Source organism: Drosophila nasuta, chromosome 3, assembly GCF_023558535.2.
Source record: "Drosophila nasuta strain 15112-1781.00 chromosome 3, ASM2355853v1, whole genome shotgun sequence".
NCBI classification, from domain to species: domain Eukaryota; kingdom Metazoa; phylum Arthropoda; class Insecta; order Diptera; family Drosophilidae; genus Drosophila; species Drosophila nasuta.
Genome location: NC_083457.1, coordinates 5,643,096 through 5,657,068, shown reverse-complemented (window position 1 = coordinate 5,657,068; position 13,973 = coordinate 5,643,096). Strand labels below are relative to the sequence as shown.

Sequence of the window (13,973 nt, the reverse complement as noted above, 5' to 3'; positions counted from 1 at the left end):
TAGAAATATATTTAAGCTACTTTATAGAGTGCACATCAGAGGATTTTCTACTAAATTGTATATTCGATTCTCTGTACTTAATATTTGTTCATTCATATAATTTTTATCTTTCAGTTAACATGAAGTCCTTTATTTAAAAGCAAAAATGCGCGTCAAGAGCAAAGTAGTTTTCACATATATATTTATTCGCCTTTTGTGTTGATTGAATCGGAAAATAATCTTTCTGAGTAATGCGACAATTGCATTAAGATTTGTGTAGCGATTTTAATAATATTAAACGTAGAGGTTAAAGAAATTGGTAATGTATTTCAAGTGATTGTAACATATTTTTGCATTTTGATATACGTATATTTTATGACTACTAAATTTCGTCAATTCACTAAATTCGACTAAATTTGATGAAATATAAATTTTACCTATGCTTCATAGTTCTTTTTAGATTGCCTACATTTTGAAAAAATGCATATTATAAATATACATTTTCTGTATCGCGACAATCCTTTTGAAAAACCAGAAACAACAATAACTGCAACTTAAATTGTGTTTTCAGATAATCCGCTCAATTTGTCGCAAGAAAAGTTGCTGGCGTTTCGCCTTGAGTATGAAATGCATTTCATTTGAATATCAAAAGCGAGAGGCAAGAAAATATGGAAAACAGTTGGAAAAACAGTCTGAGACACTTGCTAAGTGAATTAATTTTTTACTCTGTATTCTGATTTTTTTTGGAAAAATATTTTCACGCTTTATTTTTTGTGTTTTTATTTTGGTTTTACCTTGTGCATACATTTTTCTTGTTGTTGATGTAAGAGTGTGTGTGTGCGTGTAAAAGTCTGTGCATGTGTTTTGTTCAACATTTGCAATTTAAATGTAATTTCTCAACTGTTTATTTGGTTTATGACGAGTGCGCGCACTCAGATTTAACAGTCAGCGACAGCCCGGAGAGGGGCGTGAGGTGTTGAGGTCATACCCTTAAAAGCTGACAGAATGAGTGATGACCCGGGCATAACAACTACAAAATATTCAGAAATCTATACATTCTTTTTTGTTATACTAACATATATATGTAGGTGTAGATATTGGGTGCTCGCATGTCAATTATATTGACCCGTTTCAACTAGAAGGTTGAGCGAAATTCATAGAATTCAACAAAGAAAATCACAAATTATTTTTTTATTAGCTTTTTCATCCACGCATAAAGAATCATTCCATAACAACGCGATGTTATCCTAAAACATCCGGTGAATAGAATACTTGCAAACTTATTTGGCGCCTAAAAGGCTTCCACGTTTTATGGTTACAAATTATGCCCTCATTTCCCCTTCAACGTTTGTCTGCTAAAATTGGTACGTTCTATGGACTAGAAGCAATAACAACAGCAGATTGATAAAAAAGAAATATACGAAAAATTGTCAAGTTTTAGCTGGTATTCGTTGCTGGAGATTATAAAAGCATTTTACAAATATGTATTTAGATTAAAATTCGCAGAAAATGTATATTTCTCTAAGCTACAAATATAGCAAACATATTCATCTTCTATGTGCCTTTTAAGTTTCATTTATTCAAAATGTAGAATAACTATAAATTTTTTATAAAGATTTGTTGACTAAAATGAACTCAAATCGGTGTCGGGCTGAGACTGGCTGCGATGTCGTCTTTTCTACGCTACACAACTGTTTTTGATAAACGACTTTTTCGGAGAGCCCTGAACGTAGAAGCTTGGCATCGATTGGAGCATTGGCAATGGAGCAGTCATTAGCGAAATGGACTTGAAGCAGTGCGCACGATGCATTTTGATTATGGTTGCATTACTATTCATCATCTGCCAGACAAAATGTGAATCCCACAATGCAAGTGCGAATACGATTGAGATTGGGTGCTCGAGACAGAGTTTTACTCTGAATATTCCTAACCAAAAAACGGACAACTACAGTAGGATATTATTTTTAACCTTACTGGGAACTTTGTGTTTGACGCTCTTGGGTTGTTTGAGTAAGTTTCGTGGTTTACGAAATATAATAAGAATTTCATAATTATTCATTTAATTATAGGCTGTGTTTGCTGCTGTTTCTTTCGATGGTCAACAGAAAAGGCGGAGAGTCTGGACGCATATGCTCCGCGTACACAGAGCATTGTGTGGCCAGAATTGCCAGAGGAAACTGCTCATGTGGTGGAACTGACCTTTCTACATACACCAGGTGTTGTAGATTGTCTGTGCAGTGCTTGTGAGTTGGCGAAGAAGGTGCGATGCATTGAAAATTGTCTGAATTCAACAGAGTGTTAAGCAGATAATCGAATACTTTGCTTTTTTTATTCTGCGGGACATGTAATATTTACATTGTGAAGCTTTAGCTACATTTTATAGTTCGAATATCGACCAAGACTTTAAGAAATTGAAGAAAAATCAATGAAGAATTCAATTTCTTTGTTAATTATAATAATAATTCTACTTAAATTACTCATCTTTACTAAATCTAAAGTGAAAGTTATCAAACTATTTATTAGCACAAATAAAATTGGATACCAAATTGATATTTTTATTTTCTATGAAACGAAATTACTATATAAGATAATTTACGTAAGCATTGTTTCGTTAAACAATCTTTTGAAAAAATTAAAATTTAAAAATAAGAATGACACTTTTGAAATGTAAGCTAGAAAACAGTCAAATATTCAGCTTACAGCAAGCTTATATTATTAACTTCCTAGACTGTTTACGATACATATTCATCTTTAGAAAATTGAAAAGTTGTTTAAGTCTAAGTCGGTATCAACAGTCGAGTTCGAATAAAAATTTAAATTTGTATTTTTTAAAATGTTTGCAAAGAATTTAATCTTAATTCTTGAAGTTTTATAATGATATGTAGAACACCTAAAATTATGAAAGTTAATGAAGAAGTGCTGCTGTTTGACATAATTAGTATGGACGATTTTAATAAATTGGAGCTGAAATAAAGTTTTAGCTTTGTGTTCTATTGTTGCTCTTTTATAGATATTTATAACAAGTAATAAAGCGATATCCGTAACCCATTTTGAATAATAGTAAAAAAGTACAGTATAATTATTAAAATATACCAAATTATACCTCAAAACACTGGAAATATACCAAAGGCTGAATTTGGTATATTGATATAGTAATATATTAACAAGTAAGAAAGCTACAGTCGAGTGTACTCGACTGTGAGATACCCGCTACCCATTTTGAATAAAAGCAATATATTTTGCGGTATTATTCTCAAAATATACCAAATATACAGCAAAAAAATACTAAAAATATACCGAATGGTATATGTGGTATATCGATAAAGTATCGCATTCAAAATATACCATAGACGGCTCAATATACCAGATTGTCAGCCAAAGTAACTAAGACCCCTTGTAAGTAGGCCTTTTTGCCCATACAAAAGTATTTCTTTAATAACTTCGACAATTTTGATCATTCTGATCGCAACCAAATTTTGAGGAATCATAACTACTATAGTAGTTATTATATATACCAAAATTCGGAACTCTAGCTTTAAAATTACGCTTGTTATTCGATTTTTTTGATTTGCGGGGGCGGAAGTGGGCGTAGCTCTATCTCTCGTAGTCTCTGAGATCTAGGTGTTCATACGGACAGACGGACAGACACACAGACTCACAGACGGACAGACGGATGTCCTAGATCGTCTCGGCTGTTGACGCTGATCAAGAATACATATACTTTATAGGGTCGGAGATGCCTCCTTTTACCTGTTACATACATTTCCTGTCGGCACAAAGTTATAATACCCTTCTACCCTATGGGTAGCGGGTATAAAAATATACAACATATACCAGATGGACCCGTAGTAAGTAGGCGTTTTTGACCACACAAAAGAATTTATTAAATAACTTTTACAATATTTATGGCAACAATATATTCAGGAATCATAAAAACTATAGATTTTATTTTTTGTCCTAAAACTCTTCATTCAAAATTATGTACATTTGTTTTTCGATTTGATTGCTAGCGAAAATAACAAATGCTGTCGAAAAGAAATTATAGCTCTATCTCTTATAGTCTCTGAGTGTTTCATACGCACAGACGCTGATCAAGAATATATATACTTTATAGGGTCGGAGATGCCTTCTACTGCCTGTTACACAAAGTTATACTACCCTTCTACCATATGGGTAGCGTGTATAATAAAACAGATTCACAAATTCCACAATGATACCATACTTCAACTGCATTATGGACAGCTGTTTTTCTTTGCCACTGGTCGAGGAAAGACTTCTTGCCAAAGTCGTTGCATGTTGAAGGTTCAGTTTATGAGCAGAAATCAAGAGAACAGCTACATATTCAATATGGAGAAATGGTTAAATGGATATGCGGAAATGTTGCTGCTTTTTCTGCTGTTTGTGGGTTATCCAGAACTCTTCACTGCCAGCAACTATACGGGCAAGTTGAATAGTTGTTTTCCTTTGGCATTGTGCATAATATGTTTTTGCTGCAGACAAGTACTGGCTTAATGAGACACAGACCATGAAGGAGGATGACAATGCAACAATTTTGGGTGGCTATGGAATTATGGGCGACATACACGAAAACAACAAACGTATTGTTTCTCAAGTAGAGCCACTAATGAATGTGGCTTTGGTGGCTCTGCTGTTGCATATTCTCATCGTGGTCGGGGGTATGCATTTTAATAAGGAAATTTGATTTCAGTTTTACTAATTGGAGTGTATTTGCTTAGGTATTATAATCTACACTTTTGTGTTCTGTAGAAATCGTTCTACGAAGAGGAGATCGCTAGAGGTTAATCATCGTCTGCAGAGTCCTTTAACTTTAAGGCATGTGCCCAACTCTGCTAATTGCCGGTGTCATGGATGTCTTGTGGCCAGACAAATTCTAAGTGGACTGATTGTACAAAAGATCATTAACGAACGATCTTAACCATTGTCAGTGACAAACAGATTGTAATAATTTTTATGGATTTCTTTCCACAGTTATTAATGGAAACTTCTCATAATAATTCAACATGTTGTTGACTAAAAGTAAAAGTTACATGTAAGATTAAAGTTATCACTTGCTAACCTAAATGCAATAATTTGAATTACGATATTACTTATTTATCGAAAAAATTGCGAGTAGTGCAAGAGCAGCCAACTTAGTTAAGCTCGATAGAGAGAGAAAGAGCGTTGCTTGTCCTTTATCGATATTTTGGCCTTTATTATTGATAATATCGGCAATAATAAACAATTAAAATTATGAACCATTTATTCTTGCAAATGTCGCACAAGCTAACAAAATTATTAAATTGTAGGACAGAAATTGTCTTTTAGAGCCAATAAAAATATCGATAAGCCCAAAAGCCTTGGCGACAAATTTGATAAAAACCCTTTAATCGATTTTATCCCAGCACTAAGTAAACTTTTCTGTCGCGTTGTTCGCAGATCGTATTGTAAAATCAATTAGATTTTTCTTTGTTAGATCTTCAATATGACAACAATTAAGAAATTAACTGACGGTAACAACAATAACAGTAAACCGGAGAATTTTCATTATGCAGTGCAAGAAGACACTTTCTCATTTGCGCAACACGAGCGCCCGCTGCTTGCGGCGAATTGCTCCGAATACGCCGTGGCGCACTCCAACAAACGCCTGCAGCCTGCGCGGCGAATGGACGAGGTATCATTTCTACCGCATATTTTGCATAGCATGCGCAGGTTGAGACTCACTGCGTTATTGCGGCTGCAGAGTTACGCATGGCCACACCTCAGCCAGGGAGCTGGCCACGGAGCGATCATTGTGGGTGCTCCGCGTAGTGGACGCACATTAAGCTATGTGCCGCCACTTTGTCAGCAAGTGTGCATGATGCTGAGCCAGCTAAGAGGTGGCCAACGGTGGGAGCTGTTGGGTCCCATTGCCGTAGTGTTGGCTGCCGATTTGTCCCGAGTGCAGCAAATTGGCGCTGTATGCAATACGATGCTGCGGAAGGCAAAGAACGAGGAGTGGCTCAGTTTGGTGTTGACAGTTCCATCTTCCCAGACACCAGAGTTTTTCCAGCGTCTGCTCAATGGAGTTGGCTGTTTGGTGGCGACCCCAGCTCAGTTTCTATGGCTATGCAATGTTGGCCTAATCCAGATGCCATACTTAAGTTTCGTGGTCTACGATGATGTGGATCTCATGTTGCCAGATCAACTACACAAAGCACATCAACATGTGCTCTCACTTACCAAGCAAAAGCGTCCACAATTGGTAATCACCACACAGTCGTATAATCACAAGCTACTCGGCATGGTAAACCAGATTAATGCCCATCCCATGGTGCTTTTTGGTGATATACTTGAGGCAGCACTCTATGGCGGCACACGGATGCGCTTGACGCTGCTTGAAAGCAAAACGAAGCAGCAGGAACTGCTGCAACTGCTGCAGCAACGTCCGCCGCACTTGATACGCACCGTCATTAATTGCCACAACGATGCGGACATACTCGACCTTGTGGACTTCCTTGGCAAACGTGGCTATGCCTGTTTGCCATACTATCAAATGGCTGACATGGAGGTGCGTGACCATGTGTATCGTTGGATGGTCAACACTCGCGGCGAGTTGCTGCTCTGCACTGATAATTGCCCCGAGCTGGACATTCGACATGCCCAAACCCTGGTTCATTATAGCTTGAGCGATAGCTGGAGCAAGTTTAAGCTGCGTCACTTGGCGCTAACCGAGAACTTGCGCAATCAATTTGAACAGCCGCTAAAGTTAAGTGAAAGTAAGTTACACTTTTATCATAAGATAGTCTTTTGTATTGAAACTCACTTTCCAGAGCATCAATTTCAAGGGGAGGATTCAAAGGAACTACGGAATAGAAAAAGCTTGAACCATAGTAAGTTACACCTTGGCTTAACAAAATCTCTTGGAAATAATAACTGTCTTTCAGATGACCTGCTTTCGATCGTTTTCTTGGACGAAACCAATAACAAAGAGCTTCCGCGTCTCGTGGAGTTTCTACAAATGCGCCAGCAAGTGGATGAGCGGATTGTTTGCCTGGCTCGCCATATACGCAACGAATCGGAGCGCAGCAAGTGCAATGAACCGGCGCTGTGCGATCTGTTGCTCAGCCTGGGCCACTGTGCCAACTCACAGTGCGAGGAGCGGCATCAGCTGCTGCCATACGATCGCCAGTTGCCATCAATGTTGCCGACCAGTGGGGATGTGAAGCTGCAACTAGTTAGGGTTTATTCGCCCTCACATTATTGTGTGCGATTGCTGGAGCACTTACCACCTGGCGGTAAATGGCAGTCCTTACGACGTCGAGCATCATTAGATCTTCAGTTACAATTGCTGCAATCGCAGGAGTGTCTGCGCCATTGGCCGCCGAAGGCCAAACAGATTTGCGTCTATCGCAATGACTATGGCTACGAGCGTGTGCGCATTCTTCATGTGGCGCCCATTGAATTGATCAATCTTTCAAGAAATGATGTCGCTGTGGTTGTGCAGGCAATGGACGTTGATACTCGTCAAATTAAGACCACTAGCGGCAAGCTGTACGTTTGCCCAGATGAGCTTTTGAATAAACCACAACTAGCTCTGGATCTGCGCATTCTTGGAATGGTACCCTATACGGGCGAGTGGAGTTGGCACGAGGAGGATGCACAGCAATGTTCAAATTGGATTAATGCTGTGCCTAAGCCTAATTTTTTGCAAGCCAGCATCGCAGTGACTCTCTCACATACTATATTTGTTCATGATTTGGCCGTAATAAACTACGCTTCCAGTCTGCAGTTGCATGTAAGGCGCTTAAACATGTGCCAGCAACTAGCTCTGCATAAACTGGCTACGAAGTCGGGACAGGCGGTGACAAATCTAATGCAGTTTTTAACAGAAGTTAAGGACGAGCCAGAAATAAAGGAGAAATTGTCTATGCATCAAGAAGTCTTAGACGAACAACTGCAGAGCCAACAACCTTTGCAGGAAATTAAACTGATAACAGCCAAGGGCCTTTCTGGAAGATCTAAATTCTTTGCAAAAATGGCTATACAGCTGGGGAAAGAAAACAGAGAACGTAGTGAATATCAACAACACGTGCAGCAGCAACAGCAACAGAAACAGTTTGATCTGGAACATAGTCTCATAAAGCATGCAGAGAAGACTTCGGAACCAGAAAGCGGTATTGAGGCATTGCACGATTGCCTAATGAGGTGCACGCTTCTGGAATTGTCGCAGGAGTCAGATGAGAAGAAATTTTCAATCGGCAATTGCAGAATGCCTGAAGAACTGCTAAAACAATTAGTGGTACAGCAAGAGCATACACCAAACTCAAAGCCAGAGTCTTGTTGTAAGCAGAATAAGATTAAGTTCGAGACAACTACAGCAAATACTACTGCGATGAATAATAGAATTCATTATCAAATTCCTAAGAATGCAGTGCGACCAGAGGTAAAATACTATCAAACACTTTGCACACTGGAACTACAGGTAGTACTACCTGAGGACAAGATGCCGTACGATGCATTGCTCTACAATGGTTGCTGTATTGTCTTCTTTACTATCGGGACATCAGGATCGACAAAATATCAGTTTACTCTGAACACACATTGTCCGTATCAAAGTTTTAGCCATCATCAGCAGGGTCGCACAGTCTATATAAGCATCCTCAAGACCTTGGCAATTACATATCCACTTGAATTTAACTTTTACAAATTCATGAAGCCACAACATGAGAAACTCATTAGAATCGAGGAGCAACGTCGGGAGCGTGTGTTCATGTTTGAGAGCTATCTCTTGCATAAGGGTTTAATACAAGGAAGATCAGTAAGTTATGATAAAAGGGACAGCGATGTTAGCAGTGACGAGCACGCCGAGGATCCATTTCACACTGAAGGTGCCGAGTATGTGGAAAGACCTCTTAATGCATACGAATATACTTGCGAGTAGTTTTATATTATACCTTTATTTCTATGATATAGTCTCACACATAAGAACAAGTAGGAAAGCTACATTCGAGTGTGCTCGACTCTGAGATACCCGTTAACCATTTTCAATAAATCCATATTCTACAAATATCGCAAAATACTAAAATATGCCGATGGATATATTTTGTATATTAACACATTCAAAATATACCATAGAGTAGATAAGTACTTTAATTAGAGCTAAGTTTTGGAATTTTCTTTCTGTTTTGTTTTCTGTTGTGATAATTGCAAAAATTAACCAATTCGTACGCAAAACCAAAAAATGAACGAAAATATATATTTTATCGGAAAACAGATCAAGTTCCTAAAATCAATCTTAAAAATCAATCTTAGCTCTAAATATAGTGCTTATCTAGAGCTTTAAGAATAACATTCACTTATTTTTAAAATTGTTTCAGTTTATGTTATTTTCACTGCAGTGCACTGTAAAAAGTCTCGCACGGGACAAATTTCGCCATGGAATTCCCCATATGTTAGTTGTTATTGTATGTACCAAAAATCGCTCTAGCTTCAAAACAACGATTGTTATTCTATTTTGGTTATTGAATTGATTGACGCCAAAAAGTATGGATATGAGAATGACTTCTGTCTGATGATATGTTTATAATCATCATTGTAGTAATTCAGTAGTACTATAAATTAATTTTGTGGAATCGACAGAACGATTCAAAGTTATAAGCAAATAAATTGCGTATTGAGGTTGCCTCAATAAATCCCAATACTCTGCGAATTTTGATACCATTTCAAACTATTCTAGTACCAATCTGAAAGATCCTGGTTAAATTGCTCACTTATTAAATTCAAACTTTGCACTTTCTTAATTATTGTTAAAATTGTTAGTTAAGGATAACCTATAATCAACCTTCTGAATCCAGTAAAATACTTTTATTCATGTCATATGTATGTATATAGTAGGTCTAACAAAAGAAGTAAAAGAATTTTGGCTTATTGGATCATTGGAAAAGATTGAATCAAATATAAAATCTTTATATTTTCATATTGCTGAAATTCATTTTTTAATAATCCTGAATTGTTTAACAAACTTAATTAACTTTAACTTTGTGACAAGTAAAGATAACTTTGAAATATTAAAGCTAATTTATTTATTATTAATTTATTGTGATCAGAAGGTTGACGAGCTATTGAACAAAATGAAGCGTTGAAATTGACCTTGATTGATCATTCCTTATCAGTAAACACCTCAACTACATACATACATACATATATGCATAGATACAAGCACATAAACACTTATCGATTTCGAGTCACCTTCAAATGGATTTGAACAGAATAAATTCATAGAAGGACAGACGACACATGGTTCATGTCCATATCTGTATTTTTATGTACTCGTACCATTTGCGGGTTTATAAATGCATTTTAATTTAATTTTCATAAATATTTTGAGTTGTTCATAGTTCATTGTTGTTGCTGGCGCCTTCCTGCTGAAGGTGTGCTCAAAAGCACATAAATGTCAATGTTAGCCGCAAATAACTAATACAATCAGTGACAGGAACCCCACTCACACACACACACCTACTCTCTCCTTGGCACACACAGTCACACACACACACACACGCACATGCATGCAGCTTGGCTGCATGTGCAATGTCGTAAAAAATTGTAGCTGTAAAAGCCATAAAAACAACATGTACAATCGAGAAGCGGGACAAGAGTTGCGGGGGAAAGCACAAGCTGTTTTACAGCTTAGCAAAGCATTGTGTTGCGCATGTTGTTGCTGATGCTGTTGTGGAAATGGATGTGGAAGTGGCTCACTGGCATCCAAAACGCATTCTACAGTTTCACCTGAAGCTCAAGCTGCACGTAAGGCAAAAATAGTTATAAGCCCGCAGCATAACACTCTGACATACAAATTCATACTATATTGCATTACAAAATGATGCTCAGCACGTCTGGTCCTCAACATTAAATATACATTTAAGGAGTTAGTCTCGTTCTCTGTCATGTTGGGATAGAGAATAGAAACATGGAACTGCTTTTGGAAACGACAAATATTAAACTACTTTATTGATATAGAATATGACTGAGTGTTTATATCAAATATATATCTTTTAAAGTGTCGGTAATAAGCCATGAATATTGTAAGTTTGAGTGAAGTTTAATTTTATTGTAATCAGAATAAGAAGACACTCGTTCTAACATTCAAGTAAATGACAAACTGGATTTTGAAGTTCCTTTATTGTCTGTTCGACTATAAATAAAATTGTGTTTAATATGAATTAATATTAATAAATATTTGGTAGCAAAGTAATGAAATGCTATGCTCGATTGTTAAAAAGGCGGGGAAGGACAAATGTGCAAATATAAGATAATAGAGATTCGATTCTATTCCGTTGTCAACATACATAACCTTTAACACAACTGGCATAGTAAGCAAACGTTGACGTGTACGCAAAGTTAACCAAGCTTCAGCAATCAATAAAATTGCTGTTTAATATTTATACTATTTTTTTTTTTTGTTAGCTTTGATGTGACAATTGATTGACACCTGTTGAACTTATGAAACTTACTTGTCAATTGTTTAGTATTGATGCCTTTGGATTTCTTAAGACTGATTTGCTAATTGATATTTGTTTTGATTTGTGATGTGCGAAAGCAAAAAGAAAAACTCTGCTGAAAAGTCAGAGGGCAAACGAAGGAAAAAATCTTAAGAAACAAGGGGATCAAGTTGAGTCTAGTGATAGGCAAACACGCACAGGAAGCGCCCGGACAAGCAGGTCTGCAAGCAAAAGGGAAACAACGCACGTTTACGTCAAGCAGGAACCAGGAAGGAACTAGGCACAAGGCGAACAGACAGGAAAGCAAAGAAAGCAAAGCGCCAACGAAAATGACGAAGACGACGACATCTTTGGCGACTTGACGAGGTAGCAGCACAAGGAAGCTGCTGGCAAGGACGAGCATACTAAGGTAACAACCAACAGCAATAACTATAACAAACGCAAGCGGGGCAAAAAATTAAAATGAACGAGAGACCGAGTGCGTGTTATGTGTGTGTGTGTGTGTGTGTGTTTGTGTGTGTGTTGGGCTGAGAGAGTGCGAGAGAGAGAGAGAGAAAAATTGAGAGCAATGAAAGCATAGACATTCCAATAACAATGAAGCGCCCAAAGAATAGTAAAGAAAGCAGCAAAAACTTTTGTCGGGACAGCGGATGCTGGAATTAATTTTGCGTTCGGCTACGCTCGACTGCAGTGAGGTGCAAACCTTGAGGGCCTCAAAAAAGAACTTTGGCTAAATATTTGCCCGCTACCTTTAGCAGCAAAATGGCTGACGACGACTTAGATTCCAGAAGAGATACCGACCATATTTAATAGAATTTGAGTAATTGAAATTGTGTATTAACCTTCATGTGTGTTGTTATTACTTTAAAGTTCAACCCCATATTCACTTAATAATCATTGGTTTGATTTTACATGAAAGGTAATAATCATTGGTTTGATTTTACATGAAAGGTTACTGCCCATGGCTTCAGTTTCTTTCAGCACACTTTATTTTGGAAACATCTTCTTTTAATGTATAATTTTCTAAAATATTTATAAGGGTTTTCCAGTTCATAATCATAGTTTTGAAATTATATTTGGTTCGATTTTAATAATTATTTCGAATGAATGAATGAAAGTAATATTTCACATATGTATAACTATAACGATATATACATATATGTGATTATAAATCTCTTACTCAAATTGGTTCACAATCTTATAGCTATTGAAACTGGATCCAATTACTAAAGACCATCAAATCCTTATGTTTGACTGGAGATTGAGTCTGCTAATTTTATTGTGCGCTTATAATTCGATCGCAATTCATTATTTACATAGATTTATCAATGGTAAAGCTATCTATACCAACTATACAAATCTGTGTAGATATGTTAACGCAAACAAGTACAATTGAGTTCTAGTAACAAAAGCAGAAGAAATGTGAAATTTTAAAAGATAGTTACATTGTAGTAAATTATGATATTAGTCTGTCTCAATTGCCCAATTAAATATGTGTAATAATGATAAAGTTACTTATGTTGTCGCTGATCAGGAATCAAAAGGACAATGCAGTCAATGTCCTGGTAATTGGGTTTATAATTTTCTTCTGTATTCGCCTACTCTCTGTTCCTTTAATAACGAGTTTCGGCTGCAGAATTATGGCAAAATTGGCTGGGAAATAGGCGCTTATTAGCGGATGTCATTCAGGGTACTCAGGCATATGTTTAGTGGTAACCATGACCTGCGCTGGGTTTGAGCTGGTAAGTAAGGTTAATTTAATTTGCTAGCAGTAGCAGTAGCAGCAGTAATGTGAGCAGGACTTTGGGCTATGTCATTTCCAAAACACTTATTGTATTTAACGCGAACGTCGGTTGTCTTTTTAATTGTTTTAAAAATGTGCGCAGTTGAATAGCAGCTGCGGAGGAGGAGGAGGAGCAGGAGGAGCAGCAGCAGTTGTAGGATGCGGCACAAGGGGCACGAAGGACACGCACAATCACAGGCACAGACACAATCACATTCACGCGAACATACCAATACACTCACACATAGACACATAGCACATACGAAGAGAAAAAACTTGGGCAGCTGAAGAATTTTGTTGAATTTAAAAACGATTTAAAACGCGACTTACGCAATTTTCGCAGCGGTTTCAGTAGTCCTTATTAATTTTCTATTAAGCGTTTTATTGTTGCTGTTGTTTATTGCATTTTATTTTATATTATTGCTGTTTGCAGTTATTGTTGTTATTGTAGTTGTAGCAATATTTTTTTCATTATTTTTATTCTTTTCCAAGATCTGCACCATCCACTATGGCTGACTATTCGAAAGCAACTGAATGCAAATCTCCAGTAGCATCGGCATGCCAACGACAACGACAGCTGCCACCCACACATCCGAATTAACGGGAGCTTTCGGTGAGCAAGGAGAAAGCTTTCACAAAAGCACAAAGTTTACCATAAAATTTATGGATAACGGAATTAGTGGTACTTTTGATTTTATTTTTTATTTCATTCGCATAGAGCGCCCAATTTCACC

General features: G+C 37.1%; 3 protein-coding genes across 3 annotated transcripts in view; 2 read left to right on the top strand and 1 right to left on the bottom strand.

Moving 5' to 3' along the window:
- Positions 1-13,771, bottom strand: part of LOC132789224 (sodium- and chloride-dependent glycine transporter 1) — a 32,857-nt gene extending 19,086 nt beyond the window's left edge. Inside the window, exon 1 of the mRNA XM_060797091.1 lies at positions 13,570-13,771. The gene's annotated coding sequence lies outside the window, so the exon portion shown is untranslated. The remainder of the gene's footprint in view (positions 1-13,569) is intronic.
- LOC132793359 (uncharacterized) lies at positions 1,736-5,325 on the top strand. The gene is made up of 5 exons (XM_060803243.1): positions 1,736-1,989; positions 2,049-2,279; positions 4,064-4,420; positions 4,476-4,655; positions 4,716-5,325. Exons 1-5 carry the CDS (start codon positions 1,761-1,763, stop codon positions 4,913-4,915), a joined length of 1,197 nt encoding a protein of 398 aa, XP_060659226.1. The 5' UTR covers positions 1,736-1,760; the 3' UTR covers positions 4,916-5,325.
- LOC132789223 (putative ATP-dependent RNA helicase BoYb) lies at positions 5,372-9,697 on the top strand. Its single transcript, XM_060797089.1, has 3 exons — positions 5,372-6,734; positions 6,789-6,848; positions 6,903-9,697. The coding sequence occupies exons 1-3, from the start codon at positions 5,462-5,464 to the stop codon at positions 8,897-8,899; spliced, it is 3,330 nt and encodes a 1,109-aa protein (XP_060653072.1). The 5' UTR covers positions 5,372-5,461; the 3' UTR covers positions 8,900-9,697.
- Positions 13,772-13,973: the final 202 nt, after the last annotated feature.

Bases quoted from the DNA above. Each gene is read 5' to 3' on its own strand.
- LOC132793359 (XM_060803243.1), top strand. From the start codon at position 1,761: ATGGACTTGAAGCAGTGCGCACGATGCATTTTGATTATGGTTGCATTA. The intron at 1,990-2,048 runs GTAAGTTTCGTG...ATTTAATTATAG, and splicing joins GACGCTCTTGGGTTGTTTGA to GCTGTGTTTGCTGCTGTTTC. The intron at 4,656-4,715 runs GTATGCATTTTA...GTATTTGCTTAG, and splicing joins TATTCTCATCGTGGTCGGGG to GTATTATAATCTACACTTTT.
- LOC132789223 (XM_060797089.1), top strand. From the start codon at position 5,462: ATGACAACAATTAAGAAATTAACTGACGGTAACAACAATAACAGTAAA. The intron at 6,735-6,788 runs GTAAGTTACACT...CTCACTTTCCAG, and splicing joins GCCGCTAAAGTTAAGTGAAA to AGCATCAATTTCAAGGGGAG. The intron at 6,849-6,902 runs GTAAGTTACACC...ACTGTCTTTCAG, and splicing joins TAGAAAAAGCTTGAACCATA to ATGACCTGCTTTCGATCGTT.